Below are 18667 nucleotides of genomic sequence, written 5' to 3' on the forward strand. Positions count from 1 at the left end.
CCCAACGATCAGAACACATGCTTCTTAATTGCATCGTAGCTATTTCCTTTTTGATAACTGCAGACGTAGAGAAGTCTTTTTGTATCTTTTTTTGTTTCTTTAACATAAATAGAATTATTTTAATTATTTTTCAAAAATCTGAAATGTTACACTTCACACAAACTTCTCATTATTGATGGTACCGAAAAAATTACACCTGACAAACTCCCATTAAAAAAAAAAAAAAAAAATTAGATAGAAAATTCTTCTTCTCTTTTTTATTTTTATTTTTATTTTTTTAACCTTTGTCAAATTATGACCCATATTTTTAATTTCATTAATTAAGGGCCTCTATTATGGACAATTGTCAAAACAACCAAACCATTTAAAAACAAAAGGAAAGAAAAAGAAAAAAGAAAAAAAAATGAAGAATCCAGGAAAGAAAGTGTGAATGAACATAATAATACAATTATCGATCAGGTGTCATATCCTGACCAAATTTACAGAAGTCCCAAAAATGACCACCGGAAATCTGCATCTCAGACCCTCCATCAAAGATACCTGGCATTCACCAAAACAGTAATCAGAATCATCCACTAAATGTATCATGAATAAGAAATATATTAAGATTTAAAATTAAATACAAAATTATTGTTTCAATGTTCAACTCAATCACTTATTAAAATGGAACCGATGCTATTTTAGATCTTAAAAATCATCCATGATTGAATCTATGCTAACAACTCAATAAGACCAGCCTTTTGTCCTAACATTCACTGAAAAAATTTCCTCATCATTCTTCACCATTATCGACCAGAACAGAGCATATAGCTGCATAGGAGAATAAAAACTTTTTTTATTTTTGATAAGTAAGAAAATTTTATAAAAAGTGTAAGGCGCCCCTAAGTACACCGGGAGTATATACAGAAACAACCAAAGCCAACCCACAAAAAGAAAAACCAAACAAACCCACAAGGAACAATCCTAAAACCCAAAGAAGTCCCCAACAAACACCCAAACCAGCCCCACAAGCACCCCAACCCAACAAAACCTACAAGAAAACCCGATCAACCCACCCAGCCCTACACCATGTGCGCCTTGCCTTTCCTGCGTCGGGAGGAAGCACAAGAATCCCCGTAGTTGATGAAGTTTGCCAAATTCAAAACTTCCCTCCTACCCTTGGACTTTGGGCGCGCTGCCTTAACTCCTCGGTGGAAGTTCTCTCCAATGGCATCCAAAATCGCCAAGGACGGGTCCAAACCCTCATCACTTTCCAACTCCCAATCTACAGCCCAATCGGGAGGAAAGACACCCAAAGGGAGAGGGAAATCGTCATCCTCCCCATCCCATAACTCATCGCCCTGCTCCTGAGCAACCACCTCCCTTGACTAACCAAAACCCACTGGCCACTTTTGAGATTGGGTCAAACTATCCTCTCCCTTAATGGCGATAGAAGAACTCGAAGCCGCCGCACCTTCTTTAACAATCGGAATCGACGCAGGGCTCGGATTGAGAAACCCTCGCCGAAGAAAACCCCTCATCTGCGCGGGAGAACTACCCTTATCCTTCACGGACACTGCCAGAACAACAGAATCCTGCACTGGAAGCGCAAGAGCCACTGTATCGACTAGCTCTCTAGCAGGAGGAACCCTAGAAATAGACCCAGGCACTATAGCACCTGGCCTTGAAGCTTCCAAAGCATCGGCAATGGATAAACCGTCCAAATGCATTTTTCTGGCTTCCCTAGCCTTTCGAAACGGCATAGAATCCGACAGCACAGGAGGAGAAGATAAACGCAACCTCTTCCCCAACTCAGCCGCCCCTGAAAAAGAAGGAACCGGAGGTGTCCCATCAGATCTGGTAGGAGCTACCAGGGGCGCTGAAGAGAAACCCAAAACTACCGGAGAGATCCCCTCCAACCTGGAAGAAGCTATAGGGGGAAAAGAAAACCCAGCCACCGGCGACGCTGATCCTGAAGACGCAGACCCCAAAGTCATAGAATCCTCAAAAGAGAGAGAATAAAAACTTATAAAAGAGGGGAAAAAAATAAATAAATAGAATTGAATGGGTTAAATTGGACATGGAAAGGAAACATGATTGGAAATGGAAAGGAATCTCTGGTCACAATAGCGTTAGACATGAGAAGGAAGCATAATTGGGCATCTCAAACAAGTCATAGGATCAGTCAAAAAATACAGTGAGAAACAAGAAAGAAGCAGATAGCTGGCCACTATTGCTTGCTCAGAGTTCAAAAGGGATAGCTTTAATGTCTCGGAACTGCCAAGGGGCGTTCAAGCAGAGTAATGACTAATCAGACTGCACTGAGATTTGATCCATAATACATAATTGATAATTCAATAATTGGAAGTAGAGATAAAGAGGAAAAAGAAGAATTGCCTTCCCAAAAGTAAAATAGCTTTCAATTGTTAATACTCCTACAACATTTACCTTAGAATTGATTAAACAATGCAAGTCTACACATTTTGTAGTATCGACCAGAGCAGTTCATAGCAGCATGGGAGAATGAAAACTTAAAAAAGCGAGGAAAACAAAAAAACTTACATTGGCAGGAATAGCCTAATATTCTGTGATTCAAATGATCTTTAGGATTTTCTTCAGATGATGATTGCCAAGATGAATGGAAAAGAAAGACTGAGATGTGGGTCTTGAGTCGTGGGTGTGTTTGAGAATTTTCAGGGACACTTGTTGGAAAACATAGGTCAGTTCACCTTAGCAAACGGGCTGTGGGTTAAATGGGAATCAGATGGGTTGGATTTTTGGGTTGTTCACCAATTGTTTTGGCTTTTAATTTTGGGCTATCTACCTTCCCTTTCATATGAGGTTTGAGCTATATGAAGATGATTTTTTATTTTTAGGCTATATATATAAGGGAAATTTTCAAAGCCACCCTGCGGAACATGCAATTAATAACTATCAATTGTAAGATAATTAAGAATTTCTCATATTATAAGTATAAAATAAAATTCAAGACAAGTACATTTATACTTCAAAACGAGTACCAGATACGAAATACATAATGTGACATGATGATGACGTTATAATCATTTTCCATTTCCCTCTCTAATGACTCCTCTAAAACATTGAATTGCTATCACATGCTAACAAAAACAATATGCTTAACTTATATCTCTATATTGCTTGGGCACGCCCTTTGTAAAACAGCAATTCCAAGTAATATAAACTACTTACAGTGCAAGCTCGTCAGGAGCACCAATTCTTGATTATTCATCATAATCATCTGAAACACTCCAAAGCAACCTAAGAGAGATTTTACAAGGAAGGGAACACAGTTTCACCAAAGTTGCTCTAAAAATGTCAACAGCAATTACCAAAATATAATAACAGCTATATTATCAAAATACCAGAATAGAGAAAGGAAGAATAGGAAAAGAAGATAGGCGATCTTAAAAAACCGCTGCCTTTTCTCCCATCTCAACTGGTTATAGATCTCAGTTACATCAACCAGGTGTTTTCGCTGCATGTACCTGACCAAAGGGTTACAAATCATCTCAGATGCATTTATTGAACTGGGATTGGGTTAAGAATTAACAAAGACTTACTAAATTCAATCTCATGTGAAATCTGAAAATGCATGCATGTGTGTAAGTGCTTGCCCATGCCAAAGAAAGTTGAATGGGTCTTGTGAGTGGGAAAGATGACCCACTGATATTCATCAAATGCACGACTTTGTAGCACTTGAATCAATAGTTTGGGAAAAGAAGAAGAAGAAAAAACAATTGTTGTGCATATTCCTAACATTTAGGAAAGGCATTGAAAGTCATCCTTACTTGGTTTTAATTTGTAAGTTGCTATAAATCAAGGAATAGTGCCAGGACATTAATAGAACTAACACACGATTCAAGCTTCATGATTTGATTGATATGTGATCTCCACAAAAAAGAAAAAGAAAAAGAAAAAAAAAAACTACTTCTTGAGTTATACTCTAGGACGACCATATTAAAAGATCATGCTTAATATTGTAGAATTTTGAGTAAGACTACAACAACATCCCCTGGGATTTGACAATGACCTTCCCCTCTATATGGTATATACAACAACCTCTTTGGTCATAGTAGAAGGCAAACAACATTAAAAGGTAAAGCCATTTTCTGATAACAACATTTCTTAGTGAAAATTATATCTTTATGTTTTTGATAAGCAATTCAATCTTATTAGAAAGTGCAGAGGGAAACAATCCAAGTACACAAGGAATATACAAGAGAGACACCAAATTAGGGAGAAGAAGAACACAAATCCAGAAAATCAGGAAAATTAGAAAAGAACAATTGAAAGCAGCCATCCACCCATAGAGAGTTTTGAACAATATAGCATTTAATTCTACTATCGTTCTTTTACAATCTTCAAAGTTTCGGGTATTGCGTTCTCTCTAAATACACCACATCAAGCATGGGGAACCATCCTCCATACTTCTATAATGGCCTCTCCAACTAGCCCATACCTCCACCATCCGTTGGGGAATGACCCACTCTATTCTGAAAAGACGGAAAACCAAAACCCACAAATCTCTAGCTACTTTGCAATGTTGCAAAAGATGATTGATGGATTCCCCACTCTTATTGCACATGCAACATCAATCCATCACTATGACATGCCATTTCCTTAAGTTATCCAAAGTCGGAGTTTTCCCTAACGCTGCTGTCCAAACAAAAGAAAGTCACTCTCGAGGGGCCCTTCCTCCTTCAAATGCTCTTCCAAGAGAAAGAAAGACCAGCTGGGGGGCTAAGCGCATGATAAAAATATCTGACATTGAACGTCCGCCTTTTGGAAGGGATCCAGAAAATTATACTTTTTTAAAACCCAAAGTTCAAACTGACACTTACTTTCTAATTCCATCTCAGTTAACCAAAGGAACATTTCTCCTTCCACAGTCTAGCTAATAAGAATAAGGGAATACTTGGAATATGAAAAATGTACATTTTAGCATGAAATCAGTAAATAGGTTAGTGTCAGGGCAATCACTTACAAGAATGGGACATCTTCACTGCTTATCCGACCTAGGGACAATGTCATTGCAGGTCACTAAACCTCAGGGGTGATCAATGTAACATCCTCTCACTCAATTGACAATTAACAATGAAGGATCATACTCATCTGATATCTCAATAGAGAACATATCCAAAAAGTTATCAATCTTCATTGAAATGACAGTATTTGATAACTTGTGTGGATAAATGACCGTAAATTGTACCCTTATTTTTTATCTATATTTGCTTGTTGCAAAGTAAAAGGATCTGCCATGATATGACATACCAGAAGGATGAATTCATCTGAATGCAATAACTAGTTGCCCATAACGTCCCACCCGTAATTAGATGATGAAAAATATTTATGCCCCACTTACAGTTGCAAGTACTTAACACGGAAGACCCTTTATCGAAGTATTACTCACACCACGGTATTAAATGACATGAAAGTAACTTTTAAAGTGCATAACACAGTCATGTTGGTGTCTTTCAAAGAGGAGACAGATTATATGAAATTCATTCACAATATTGTTGCCGAGAAGGGTGAGAAGAGAACTTACAATCTCACGTTATAACACATGTACGGGAGAGAGAACAAAAACATAATCCAATTTCCCGTTACAAGATAGAAGAAGCATAAGACTCCTTGAGCTACAAACTCTGGCACAACAACCATGTTTATCCGAGATGCTGAATCATACGGATTGATATAGTCAAACTCTAGGTCCACCAAGGACATAAGCTGCAAAAGATCTTCAAAGCTTAATCTTCTTGAAGTTTTCAAAGAATACTAAACAAAGCATGGCAATACATCAGCCAAGTCTTTGACTTTAACACACAAACTGCTCTTGCTACTCGAACCATGTTTTTGTAATTTGATTACCATCGTTTTACACCAAATTATTTCTTTTTTCTTTAGGCCAATATCAAAAACCCTCTCACATTATCATAGATGGTAAAATGACACTTTTGTAGGCAAATCCGAAATTAACCAGATGCAATTATGCCAAAATTATTAGAGTTCTTCTGCATAAAAATTTCAATTCCTAAAAGAATTTCCTTGTTTTTCCAACAATTTTATGAAATACCCAAAATTTTGTTTATTTAACAGCTATAGATATGCTTCTCTAACACACCCAGTAATTTTTAAGGCAACTTTTTATCGATGAGACAAAAAGTAAGATCCCCTATTTTCCAACAGAAATATAAAAATTTCCCTTTTTTTTTATTTTTTTTATTTTTTTTACCACTTCTATGTTTTTAAAAGCAAACTTTTTGACTTTTCAAAAGAGGTGTTCCTTGTGGTTGACGAACATCGCAACCAAAAGAGAAGAAACAAAAATAGGGAAATAAACGAAACCCAAGACGCATCCAAAAAAGGTACAGAAATGTGAATCCAGCATTGCTAGCGATGAGTATAGGCAAAGAAGTATTTACGTATTGGCTATTGCGAATACATCAAAGATTAAAAGTTTAAAATAGAATAATAAAAAAAAAGAAGAAAATCTGATTAGGTTGAGGAATCAAACACCTGGAAACCGATGGTGCATAGCAGACCTACAAGGACGATGAAGGACAAGAGCCAGAACCACAGGCCACCCATGGCCCTTCTACTCTCTCTCTCTCTCTCTCTCCCTCTCTCTCTGTGTGTGCGCGTGTTCTCGTTTTCTGTTTTTGTTTTGCTCGCGTTTTGAGTTTACTACCCCGTTTCAGTTTCAACTTTCTACTCTCCACGCGAGCGTGTGTTTCGTACAGTATTTCTACTTTTGGAAAGGTATGACCCAGGGATAACAATTTTTTAGGCATGCATTAATTGGACACCAGTTCATCGTTAGTAAATTAGGATTATATATTCATTACTTTTCTAAATTAACTATTAAATTTATAAGATTTACATATAATTTTTTTTATAAATTCTACAAATTTAAAAATTAATTTAAAAAAGTGATGTATGATGTACGAATGATCTACCCAAAATGTGCATTTTACAATTTAATAGAGTAAAAAATAAAAAAGTTGAACCCTAACGGGTTGTGTTTCATTTTGATCTCCGATGGCGCTGACTGGGTTCAACTCTCCATTATTTGAAACTCAAGGCAAGCATAGGCGCATAGCACTTGTTTGATGAAATGGGTGTGAGAATCTCGAATCTGATTCCCCGTCATTATTATGCTTATACCTACTGAATTGAGTTTGCTTGGAAATTTGGAATATAGCTCATTGCTTGGTTGAGGCTCAAATTCTTCTTTTGTTTGTAATACGTCCGATCAAGACTTGAAGATATTGGGTCTCATTTCGTTTTTGTGGGCTATTGTTTATAGTTAAAAGAGTTGTGTGGTTCTTGAGGGCGACTCTTTGACGGTGGTCATCGCTTTGGGGTGAGGGGGTTCTTGTTGGAGTAGATATGGTCGATCGATAAATGATCTCAAGCATAGACATCGCAACTTTTCTTTATTTGATGTTAGGCATATTTAATTGGATGCTAACACAGCAGCCCATTGCACTGCCGATTTTGCAATTTCACAATTGTTAGATCAGGTTTGGCTAGCAAAATTTTATTCATGATTAATGATATCATTATTTTTTTCCTTAAGAAAAGAAAAAAGAAAAAAAGAGACGTGTTACCTTTTTATTTTTATTTAAATAGTCGTATTGGTGTCAAAACGTATGGCCTATTTAGTTAAATAGATTATTTTTAACGGGTCGGTAAATTAAGTAAGTTGACTCAAATATGACATGTCAACCCGTTTTCTCAGCCTATTCTTGGCTGATCCAATCCTCACCATGGGCTCATAGTCACAAATTTGTATAATTAATTGGGCCGCTTTATACATTACGGCCCACTTATATGGCTGGTGGACTAGTTTGTTTTCTTGAAGGAAAAGCCATTTGAGATCTGAATGTTAGAAAAAGGTATCAAACCCCGAAGCTGGTTTTTCGTCTTCTTTCCTCGCCCTAGTTCTCTTTCTCTCACTGTCTTTGCTCCATCAATTATCAGCTAACCATGACCAAGCAGCAAGCTAACTGGTCTCCATACGACAACAATGGCGGGTACTCTCTCTCTCTCTCTCTCTCTCTCTATTTATACGCTGTTCATTTTTGTTTGGCACGATGTTTTTTGGATGTTATAGTTTGTGGTGTATGTAATTGGTATGTGCAGATCCTGCGTTGCGGTTGCCGGAGCCGATTACTGCGTTGTCGCGGCCGATACTCGCATGTCCACCGGTTACAGTATTCTCACGCGCGAGTACTCCAAAATCTGCAAACTGTACGCTCCTTTTGCCCCTGTATATATTTTTTTTTTCATATATATTGTTTTTTGTTAAGTTTAGGTGTTTTTGTTGGTTTTTTTTGGGGGGGGGGGATTGATTGAAAAGATTGGGATTAGTGGGGGTGGTTTTCAGCTTTAGTATTTGGAGATTGAATTGGTTCCCGCATGAGTTGGATTGTATCGAATATCAATCTCGTTGAAGTACAAATTTCAGATTTTGGGTTGGCACAGTATTAGGGGAAAATCTTGTCTTACAGTTTTTTATTTTATTTTTGTTATTATTATTATTATTATTATTATTATTATTATTATTATTATTATTTATGAATAAGCTTCAATTTACTAATAACAAATCAGAGTACAACACAAACCCCAGAGTAAACTGGAACTCAGCCACAAAGAGGGGCTCAACTCAAAAACGTGCCTAACAGCCTACCAAAACAAAAATCAACAACAGCAGCAGAACACTCTACTGCAGAAACAACCTATAACACCAAGACAACAAACTCTACAAGTATTTCAGCTTTACATCAAACTAACAAACCCCATATCATTTACAAAGAATAAGATGCTGGAGGCACCATTTACAACAGATAGCCATATTTTCAGCAGATTTTTTGAACTTTCCTGCTTTCATATTTGAGTACGCATCTCCCATTCAATCCTTTTCAAAATTTGTTCTTCTGATCTCACTACATTCCCATGCCTTATACCATTCCTTTCTTTCCGAAGGTGGTAGATTACAGCCCCCAAAGTCAGTTTACATAAGTAAGACTCTTCCATTTCAAAGCATTAACACCCCATTCCAAGACTTCTTCCCACTTCACATAAGAATTATCCACCATATATCTTCTCACAACCTCTTGCCAAATCCTCTTGCTAAAACTACATTGAAAGAACATATGGTCATGGGTTTCAATACAACTTCTGCAAAATGAACAAGTTCGGGCTTGTTTGGCAACCACCCTCATTTTTTCCCTAAAAAAGTCAACTTCAAAACATTCTACTTTTTATATTACATCAATCACTTTTTAACAATTTTTTTTCACTTTTTATATCACATCAATTACTTTTTAATAACCTTTTTCACTTTTCCTTACAAAAAAATCAAAATTTCTTTCTACTTTATATCACATCAATCACTTAAATTACTATTCAAAAAAAAAAATTCACCTAAAAAACCTTTACCAAACACCCCCCCCAAATTTTATCCCCAAGCAATCAGCCTATCCCCAGTAGAGAGACTGTTTTTAATTGCAAGCCAAAGAATAAAACGATGCCTAGGAATATATAGAGGGAACCAGACCAAATGCCACCAATCAACTACATCATGCTTGGTTCTGATTGCAGCCCATGTATCTGCAGGAGAATAGACACCTGATTTGGAAATAACCCACCTTGCTGTGTCCTTCTCACTTCTTTCCAGAAACTCAAGTTTGAATCATTGATTACTCTAAACCCATATTTATCAAATAAGACACCATCGGGATGCCACCAATCCATCTAAAAGATGAATTCCTTTCCCATTGCCAACACTGAACTTGATAAAATCATGGGCTGAGTCTCTAAGCTTCAGCAGTTTCTTCCAACCCCAAGTACTGTTTTGAGGGACCTTTATACCCCAGAAACTCTTACCCCTCAACAGATTTTTTTTTTTCACCCATGCTACCCACTAGGAACTTTAACAGGAACACTCTCACTTCCGGACCACTAAAATTTATTAAATTTTTGCTCCAAAATTCTAATAACTTCCTTTGGTGGAATGAAAACACTCGACCAAAACACCTGGATGCTATAGAGCACAAAACTGAGCGACTGTAAACGACCTGAGCAAACCAACTTTTTTTTTTTGATAAGTAATAATTCATTAAAAAGCGCAAATGGGCGCAACCCTAGTACACAGGAAGTATACAAAAGAGCAAGCCAACTTTTTAGAAAGCCATGAATTGATTATAGCAGACACCTTTTCCTGGACAGCAATGGAACTCCAAGATACCGCATGGACAAAGCTCCCTCCTTGACTTGAATACAGTCCAGAATATTCTGCTTGAAAGCAGGGTGAAGGCTGCGACAAAAAAATGGTGCTTTTGTTTGGATTTGCAACCAAACTCCTTAAGAACATGTGTAATAGACTCCACAGTCTTCAGTTAACTTTGAAAATTAAGTAAATTATCTGTGAAGCAAAGATGTGTAATCTTCAACTTCTCACACCGAGGATGAAAACTAATTTCTCTCTTAACTAAAGCAGCTTCCTCCAGTAATCTTGACAAAACTTCCATTGCCAAAACAAAAAGATAAGGAGAAAGATGATCTCCTTGTCCTAAACCTCTTTTTCCTTCAAAAAAACCAACTAGATTACCATTGACTGCCACTGAAAAACGGGGAGAAGTAATACAAACCTCAATCCATCTGATAAATCTGTCAGGAACTCCATAGCCAACCAAACAAAGAAGTAAGAAATCCCATTCAACAGAGTCACAAGCTTTCATAAGATTTAACTTGATGGTACAACACGCTTTTCCTTTCTCCTTGTGATAGTCTCTCAAATCTCCTGAGCTAGAAGAATATTCTCTGAAATGCTTCGGGTGGGAATAAATGCAGTCTGATTCTTACTAACAAGATGATCCAAGCTAGGCATCAACCGGTTAGCAAGAATTTTATTGATACATTTATACACAATGTTGCAACAAGAGATGGGCCTATAATCACTCTTTGAAGAAGGGTTAATCTTCTTGGGAACTAAAGAGATTATAGTTGCATTAACCTCTTTTAATAGTTTACCATTTCTCCTGAACAGATTTTACCACATTGAAGTCCCCAGAGATTAACTAAGGACTAGCACCAACTATCCTCTTAAGTGCGCACAAATCCTGCCAAAGGACCTTCCTCTCCACACCTTTATTCAAACCATAGACAAAAGAATGAAACCAACTCACTCCCCCTTGAACCAATTGGATCTCACAACTTAAGACTTGAGCCTTAAGATGTATGGTATTATCTCCACACATAAAAAGTCCCGGCTGGTGCATTTATTTTTACTTATCAAAAAAAAAATTATGGTATTAACCATCCACTTATTCTGATCCCAACGTATCCACAACCTCCCCTAAATGATGACAATTATAGTTGTTGATAAATCCCCTACCAGGAACTATATGATCCTGAATCATAACAGATTTTTCCTCCTTTACCCTAGTTTCAATTACACAAATAATAGAGCACTTCAAACTAGCCACCATTCTCTTTATTTCTCTTTGCTTTAAGAGGTCATTAAGAACTCTTATATTCCAAACAAGAACCTTCATGAACTAACAAACAGTGGGAGAAAAATCCCTCCCAGCAAATTCCCCATCCGGCTGCTCTATTTCCTTCCCTAATTCCCCTTTATGTATTAAATTCTTAACTCCTACTGCAGCTTCAAGAATTTTATGAAGTCGGCTGCTATCCTTTCCTTTTACAGAAACTTCTCCATCTTCCAGCTCCTTCACATCATGAGTTTTGGACAGAACCTTGAAAGAATTAGACAAAGCACCTCCTGCATTCTGATGGTTCCTAGATGTCCCTGCTGCACTTCGAATAACTGTTTTATCAAACACCTGTGGCTCAGCATTTTTTACCTTCCTCTGAACCTCAGTCCACTCATACTGTTTATCAGTTTTGACTTTTTGCACCTCAGTTCCCTCTTGCTGCTGTACAACCTTCTTAGGAGCCCACGCCGTCTTCTCCTTACGGGAACAAGCATAGGTAGGGTGTCCAAACGCATGGCAGGTTGAACACTTGATGGGGATCCATGGGTATTCCACCCCAATTGTAATATACTGACCATCCCCGCTATCCAATTCCAATTCCCTAGGAAACTTAGAATCAGCACCAACTTCAACTAAAACCCTAGTATAACCCAAACGCAATTGCTCCTCCGTGACTGAATCTGCATAAAGTGGATGACCAACTCCACTAGCTACATAACCAAGACATTCAGAGCTCCAAAATTCCAGGGGAGATGAACAAGCTTAATCCAAATAATTATCTTGGATAAGGAAAGGTTTAAAAGCTGCATCCCCGGCTCCTGCTTACGAAGAATTTAGGGCTTATTGGCAATATGCCAAAACTTTGCCTCCAAAAATTCATTACGGGTTCTCTCATCCGCAAATCGAAAAATGAATAAACCATTTTCCATTGAGGAAACCTCTACCTTACCATGTTGACTCCATAGGTTCTCCACTGAATGCTTAACCACAAAAAATGGTGAAGGTTTATCTAAGAATTGCCCAACAAGGCTCGGTTTCCACCTATTAATCCCCTCCACAGCTTCAGCTGGGGGTTTCACTATGATCTTACCATAAACTATCGAAGGCTCATGATACTGTAAAATCCCCAAGGATTTTTCGTTTGTAAACAATCCATGCCAACTCTGACAATATCCTCGCGTGGTACTTTGTTTCGCTAGCTCCCCAATCTTCACACCCTCTGTTTCATGAATCTCCGGAACCTTCAAAGTGCAATTCAACTCATTTGATTCCTTCTTAGTACAAACCCCCAAAATCTGCTGAGCATTCTTCTCCTCACTATCCTTTAATTCAAAATCCATTTTCCCGCTCTCATCCACCACTCTCTTCCTCACTCTCTTGAAAATCATTCACAACCACATCCAAATTTCCTACACAGCTAGTTTCCCTTATTTCCACCTCCTGATCATCAGAAACAACCAATTTACCCTCCTCATAGATCGAATCCACCAGTTGATTCAATCCCTTACTCTTACCCGTACCACGACCTGACTTCCTTCTAGCCATAGCAAAAAAATAGCAATAATCAAAAGAAAGAAAAGCCAACCTTGATTGCCCGCAGCATCTGCTACCGGTAGGGGTGTACAAGCGGGCAGGGCAGTTATTAACCGCAACTGGATAATCGAATAACTGCCTAGACTGGTTGTGGTTACCGGTTATCAGGATTGAAGAAAGGGGTATTGGTAGATTAGTGGATTAGTGGTTGCTACTTGGTGTTGGAAGAAATGACTGATGTCTTGAAGCAGTGCAGGATAGTTTTGCCTTTTCATTAATCCACGTGGATAGCTACTAAATGCTCTGTTAGGACAATGGCAGTTAAATAAGCCTACTTTGTGTATTTTTACTAGGTAGAGCTGTGTTGTTAAATGTAAGTTTGTGGGGATATAGAAACTTATCAAAAAAAAAAAGTTTATGGGGATATAGAAGTAGTGTGATATGTTTTTCAATAGTGACACATGACTGAAGTAAATTGTTCTTCTGTTTGTTGCTTAATGACTTTGAATTAGCCCTTTGTTGTCATTTTGCTCTTATTTTATGGACTCTTTGCACCTGATAGCAAGGTTCTAATGCTTACGGAGTTGGAGAGAGGCTGTAGAGCAATTGTCAGAGTTCCAATATAATCAAGCCATGTCTAACATTTTTCTTTCCCTTGACCTTGCAGAGCGGACAAATGTGTAATGGCTTCTTCTGGTTTTCAAGCTGATGTGAAAGCTTTACAAAAGCTCTTGGCAGCTAGGCACTTGGTGAGGTTTCAAAATATCTAATTGTCTACTGGCTGTTAATATATCTTCTGCAAGAAGTACATTGGTTGAAGCATGCTAGATTGAGTGGGCTTAATCTGATTTTCATTAGTTTCATATCTATAGACGTCTCTTTGCTGTGTCAATTAGATATGTTTGTAAGTCAGTTTCAAAGCATGGGCAATTTGTTTATCATTTTAATATCTCAAATTTTTCATTTGTTTATAGCTTTGTTTTCTTGTTTATTTTGGATTGTTATATGGCTTCCTTTTGCTTCTTTTTAAACTTTGTGGTGCTTTGTCCGAAGGAGAATGCAATATGATAGGATTGCTATGTGTGAAGAGATGGGGGGAAATGTTTCTCTTCGTGTCAGATCAGAGTTAATTGCTGGAGATTTCTTCTATGAGAAACAGGGAGCACTACAGAATAATTTAGTTTGTTGTAGACCTTTAGTAATATACAGTGACTATCTTTTTATAGCAGATGGCTCATGATAAAGTCCTAGTGATACTGCTTTCTGCAAGCAGGAACAGCTGAGTCATGCATTTCGCAAACCCTATGAATAAGTTCAAACTTGTAATGCTGCTTTTGGGAACCTTTTAGAGTATTATTTAGAATGAGGAAAAGCTGAGTTTTGGTTAGTGTGGTCACTCATGTATTATTGGATGGAGGCTCTCACCATCTACAATTGATATAGAAAGTACAAGCCTTTGATAGCTATATCTATTGCTGGGAAAAATATGCTATTTAGGCTGTTACACAATGTGTAATAATTCAGAAAAGGGGTCTGGATGCTAATAACAAGATCTTTTATTGGGGTTACTTTAGATTATTTTCTGATGAGCTGGTATAGACCATATAGCAATCCTTGTTTTTTCTGTAACCTATGAAAAATTTTGTTATCTTGTTCTAGGCTATTTACTTTTTAATGTCATAAATAACTTACCAGCTTTGAGTTTGATGAAACATGGACACTTTTCTTAATAAAAGTGTTTATGTTTTGATTTTTAGGTCTCCTGGCTTTTGAACATTTCTCATATATAGCTTTTCCCACATTTAGATGCAAATTTTTAAGATTTTTTTTTTTTTTTACTCCATCTTCCTGTAGGTTTTGGTTAATTGGTTTTGGGGAGCTTCTTTTGTTTGTTGGGTTATTGTTGGGTGTTTGGATTGCTTGGTAGGGGTTGTTTTTGTATTTGGGGAGCTTCTTTTGTTTCTTGGGTGTATGTTGGGGGCTTACCTTTGGGTTTTTGGGGCCTCTCTTTGTTTTGGGGTTTTCCTTTGTTTTTGTGGGCTAGCTGAGCTGTTCCTCTGTATACTTCCTGTGTACTTAGGGCGTTTTATGCTTTTTTAATAAAATCTTCTTACTTATCAAAAAAAAAAAAGGTTTTGGTTAATTGGTATATAATTTAAAAAGGACGAATTGTTCTATTAAATTTAATGTTTGTAAAAACACATGTAGGTCCTGTATGGTTTGAAGTTTTTGATTCTCGTTTCTGTAGACATTGTTTTATTGGATGTAAATTTGGAGACATGAAACTGAACTCATACCTAATCTCACTGATATTCTTTCTTGTATACAGATCTATCAGCAACAACACAACAAGCAGATGAGCTGCCCTGCTATGGGTCAACTGCTCTCTAACACCCTCTACTATAAACGATTCTTTCCGTATTATTCCTTCAACGTTCTAGGTGGCCTTGACAGTGAAGGTAAACTACTACAAGCTTTAAAAGTCATTTTCATGCCCTTTCTTTGTATTGACGCACCTTTTTTTTTTCTTTTTTGGGTTTAATTCCAAAACCAGGGAAGGGTTGTGTCTTCACATATGATGCTGTTGGTTCCTATGAGAGAGTTGGATATAGTTCCCAAGGTTCTGGTTCCACACTCATCATGCCCTTTCTGGATAACCAGCTGAAGTCTCCCAGCCCTCTCTTATTGCCTGCCCTGGTGTGTTGTTGTTGACTTAAATTATGGGTTTATGCATTTAATTTCTTCCGCATCTGTAAGTTACATATGCCTGATTTTTAAACTGTGACCTTTAGGATGCTGTTACACCACTTTCTGAATCAGAAGCAGTTGATTTGGTTAAAACTGTTTTTGCATCTGCAACTGAGAGGGATATATACACTGTAAGCTTCTGGTTCTCTACAATTCTGCCCTTCTGTGGGAGGTTTCTGTGTCTCTTTTTTAACAAGTCATGGATGTTCTACAGGGAGACAAGCTTGAAATTGTCGTTATAAATGCTGAAGGTATTCGTCGTGAATTCATTGAACTCAGGAAAGACTGATTTCTGTCCTGAATTGTTGTGCTGGTCTTCAAAGCAATATGCTCAAATGGCCTTTGATGGTATTGCCATGGTGGTTCTTTCGGTGTTCTCATGACTCATCAATTAAGATTTAGCTTGTCAATGAGTTAAATATGAACAATTGCATTTCCTTATGGGAATTGTTGAAGAAGTGATGCCTATTTTGGACACGAGTTTCCTGTATTAGACAATGTCAATATCCACTTGTCTTTGCCCCAAGTTTATATATTTAAGTCTTAACACTCTTGAAAATAGACGTGGTAATGACTTATGAATGATGAATCTCCTTTAATTTGGTGTTTTGAGTGACGTAAATCTGATTTATCTTCTTTATATAATGGTTGGTAGAGAGAACCTTTGAAACATTTTTTAGAGCACCCATCACCCGTGTCATCACCGCACAAAAGCATGATACTTTCTAACATTCATTCTTCAGGTGATGGGTTGTGCCTCTTTCGTCATAGTTTCATATTATGAACATTTTCTCTACAATAAACATATATAGGTCTTGGAGCATCAGAAGAGCTCAAATCTGTTTCTAGTTTCAAAGATCCATTGCCTCGGGTGAACCTAGGAATGCAACAAAAGGTTAGAAAAAATGTATTTTGATCTAGTCTTTAAAGCAGATCTCAGTACATGATTATAAAAATTGAGGGTACAATCTGTATAGAATTTATTCTCGTTGTATAAGCAATGCCCCTCAAAAGCTGTCTTCAGAAGCCCATCCTTTCTTCTCCAACTCTTGTCGCAATGCCTGTTAAGAATTCCAGATGCCAAGTAGTTCCTTATAACATAACTATGAATGTTAAACCCACAAACAAGATGAGATTGTTTTAGATGCTTACCTTGATTCGCTTTCTATTGACATCAAAATCATAGTTTCCCAACCGCGATGCAGATCGATACTCCACTATTGAGTTCTTTCCCGGTGGAAACCAAAATTCAACATCATCCACAAACTGTTGGAACAGAACAGCACTCTAATGTTTCCAGTTCTTTTTGAGAAAAACAGGTTCATAAATGATAGGATATTGGAGACGAGTTACACCTACCCCCAGTATGCTGCTTTCGTATTCCACTCGAACATAATCATCTTTCTTCTCCACTATCCGTGGCGTAAACTTGTCCGGTTTCGTTGATTTTATCTGTAAGATGAATTTTAGGATCTTGATTCAGCTTAGTTCAAAGTTTAGAAAGGTTAATGCTGCTCCTATTATGAGGCAGTTAAACTACTCTCAGAGAAGTTGTTGTTACCACTTCGACTAGTTCCTCCATTGCTTCTTCGCTGCTCACAGGATTTTTCCTACCGCGGTTGTAGTTCCTACAAAAAAAAGTAGACACCAACTTGCACAACGTTTTCATTGGCCGACTAATGTCCAGTACCAGTGGAAGTCACATTTCTCACGCGCTTGCAAGAAAAAGTGTTTTTTTTTTTTTTAAAACGTGTTAATAGCAAAGGTCATCACACGAGTCCCACATGGTCGGCTCCTATAATAATCAATGACTAGAATCATGACTTATGCATTTCACTTTATGCTTTATGGTTCAAATTTCTGACAGTTTTTTATTTTTTATTTTTGATTAGTCAACAAAGTTGCAGCCCAGTTTAAGAAAGATTCCTCATTGTTATCTCTTCTATTATTATTATTAATTAATTGCGACTATGTCACAAGCAAAACTTTGCAAGCATTCTATGGATTAAATATGTTCTTAAGATTATCAAAAAAAAAAAAAAAAAATGTTCTTAAGCATGAATGGCAAGAATTTTTCGGCCAAAAAAGAAAAAAAAAAATCTAGTGAAAATAAGGAAAAATGGGAAAAGTTTTACCAGGGTGGGGCATAGTGAACGAGATCGCTGACGTTCTCCGACGTTGAGATACAATTCTTAGTAGCCGGACAAAGTGCCAGGGAAGGTGGGTTTTTCTGAACCCCCAAATACTCAGGCTTTTTTCCGCTGAATCACAATCCACAAGAGTGATAATCAAACCAATAGGTGAGCTTGATCAAATAATTTCCCGAGGAGGACCGAAATGATACATCTAAATTGTAATGGCACAAACGTCCAATGGGAAAGAAAGAAAGATAAGGAGCACAAAGAAACGTACCTTAGGCTGAAGATGGCTCCAATTACAGCTAATTCGCTGCTCCTTAGGACGATTTCCCTTCAAAATGCAATGTTTCAATAAACCAAATCTTGCTCTGTGTGCATATGAGAGAGAGAGAGAGAGAGAGAGAGAGAGAGAGAGAGAGAGAGTACCTTCGGCTTCGGCCAACTTGGTCGGTGGGTTGGTCAGGTTGCTTCTGAGAAAGAATGACACGGGGCAGGGTGGAATTATTGCAGGCTTTCTTGTGATTCTTGTAGAAATAGTGGGTGCTCGGTGATGCCATTGAAGCCATTGTTGAAAGCTCAAAGCTATCTCTGCGACTCTGCATGTATGCAAGTTGCTCTTCTCTCCCACGGATTTTATTGTACTCGCTTATTAGCGGGCCGCCATTGGGCCTGGTGATACACTTCCAAACTTCGCAATTTTGTAAATGGGCTTTTTTACGGGGCTCTTCTTTCGGGGTTCAGTTG

The 18667-nt window shown here is 37.6% G+C and overlaps 3 protein-coding genes across 4 annotated transcripts; 1 reads left to right on the top strand and 2 right to left on the bottom strand.

Annotated features, from left to right (window-relative positions):
• Positions 1–385: 385 nt before the first annotated feature.
• Positions 386–6712, bottom strand: LOC133864946 (protein cornichon homolog 4-like). The gene is made up of 5 exons (XM_062301397.1): positions 6517–6712; positions 5546–5727; positions 3363–3485; positions 3190–3258; positions 386–540 (listed from the first exon to the last, which is right to left on the bottom strand). Exons 1-4 carry the CDS (start codon positions 6586–6588, stop codon positions 3222–3224), a joined length of 414 nt encoding a protein of 137 aa, XP_062157381.1. The 5' UTR covers positions 6589–6712; the 3' UTR covers positions 386–540; positions 3190–3221.
• Positions 6713–7874: 1162 nt separating this feature from the next.
• Positions 7875–16384, top strand: LOC133863696 (proteasome subunit beta type-1). 2 transcript variants are annotated; one of them, XR_009899426.1, is made up of 8 exons: positions 7875–8036; positions 8146–8253; positions 13705–13786; positions 15367–15496; positions 15592–15734; positions 15830–15916; positions 16000–16164; positions 16204–16384. XR_009899426.1 is itself a non-coding variant. In XM_062299746.1 (7 exons), exons 1-7 carry the CDS (start codon positions 7990–7992, stop codon positions 16072–16074), a joined length of 672 nt encoding a protein of 223 aa, XP_062155730.1. In that variant the 5' UTR covers positions 7875–7989; the 3' UTR covers positions 16075–16384. The 2 variants fall into 2 exon arrangements, 1 of the variants encoding a protein (XP_062155730.1); XM_062299746.1 differs by having other exon boundaries at positions 16000–16384.
• A 188-nt stretch (positions 16385–16572) lies between these two features.
• Positions 16573–18543, bottom strand: LOC133863695 (uncharacterized). The gene is made up of 7 exons (XM_062299745.1): positions 18350–18543; positions 18198–18254; positions 17921–18046; positions 17347–17413; positions 17145–17237; positions 16938–17051; positions 16573–16846 (listed from the first exon to the last, which is right to left on the bottom strand). Exons 1-7 carry the CDS (start codon positions 18523–18525, stop codon positions 16793–16795), a joined length of 687 nt encoding a protein of 228 aa, XP_062155729.1. The 5' UTR covers positions 18526–18543; the 3' UTR covers positions 16573–16792.
• Positions 18544–18667: the final 124 nt, after the last annotated feature.

The sequence above is a fragment of the Alnus glutinosa genome, chromosome 3 (assembly GCF_958979055.1).
Source record: "Alnus glutinosa chromosome 3, dhAlnGlut1.1, whole genome shotgun sequence".
Taxonomy (NCBI): Eukaryota; Viridiplantae; Streptophyta; class Magnoliopsida; order Fagales; family Betulaceae; genus Alnus; species Alnus glutinosa.

Coding starts and splice junctions, on each gene's coding strand:
- LOC133864946 (XM_062301397.1), bottom strand. CDS start 6,588: ATGGGTGGCCTGTGGTTCTGGCTCTTGTCCTTCATCGTCCTTGTAGGT. Junction 5,728..6,516: donor TATGCACCATCGGTTTCCAG/GTGTTTGATTCC, acceptor GATCTTTTGCAG/CTTATGTCCTTGGTGGACCT. Junction 3,486..5,545: donor ATGTGTTATAACGTGAGATT/GTAAGTTCTCTT, acceptor CCCTTTGGTCAG/GTACATGCAGCGAAAACACC.
- LOC133863696 (XM_062299746.1), top strand. CDS start 7,990: ATGACCAAGCAGCAAGCTAACTGGTCTCCATACGACAACAATGGCGG. Junction 13,787..15,366: donor TCTTGGCAGCTAGGCACTTG/GTGAGGTTTCAA, acceptor TCTTGTATACAG/ATCTATCAGCAACAACACAA. Junction 15,917..15,999: donor CTGAGAGGGATATATACACT/GTAAGCTTCTGG, acceptor GATGTTCTACAG/GGAGACAAGCTTGAAATTGT.
- LOC133863695 (XM_062299745.1), bottom strand. CDS start 18,525: ATGCAGAGTCGCAGAGATAGCTTTGAGCTTTCAACAATGGCTTCAATG. Junction 18,047..18,197: donor GGAGCCATCTTCAGCCTAAG/GTACGTTTCTTT, acceptor ATTGTGATTCAG/CGGAAAAAAGCCTGAGTATT. Junction 17,052..17,144: donor ACGAAAGCAGCATACTGGGG/GTAGGTGTAACT, acceptor CTGTTCCAACAG/TTTGTGGATGATGTTGAATT.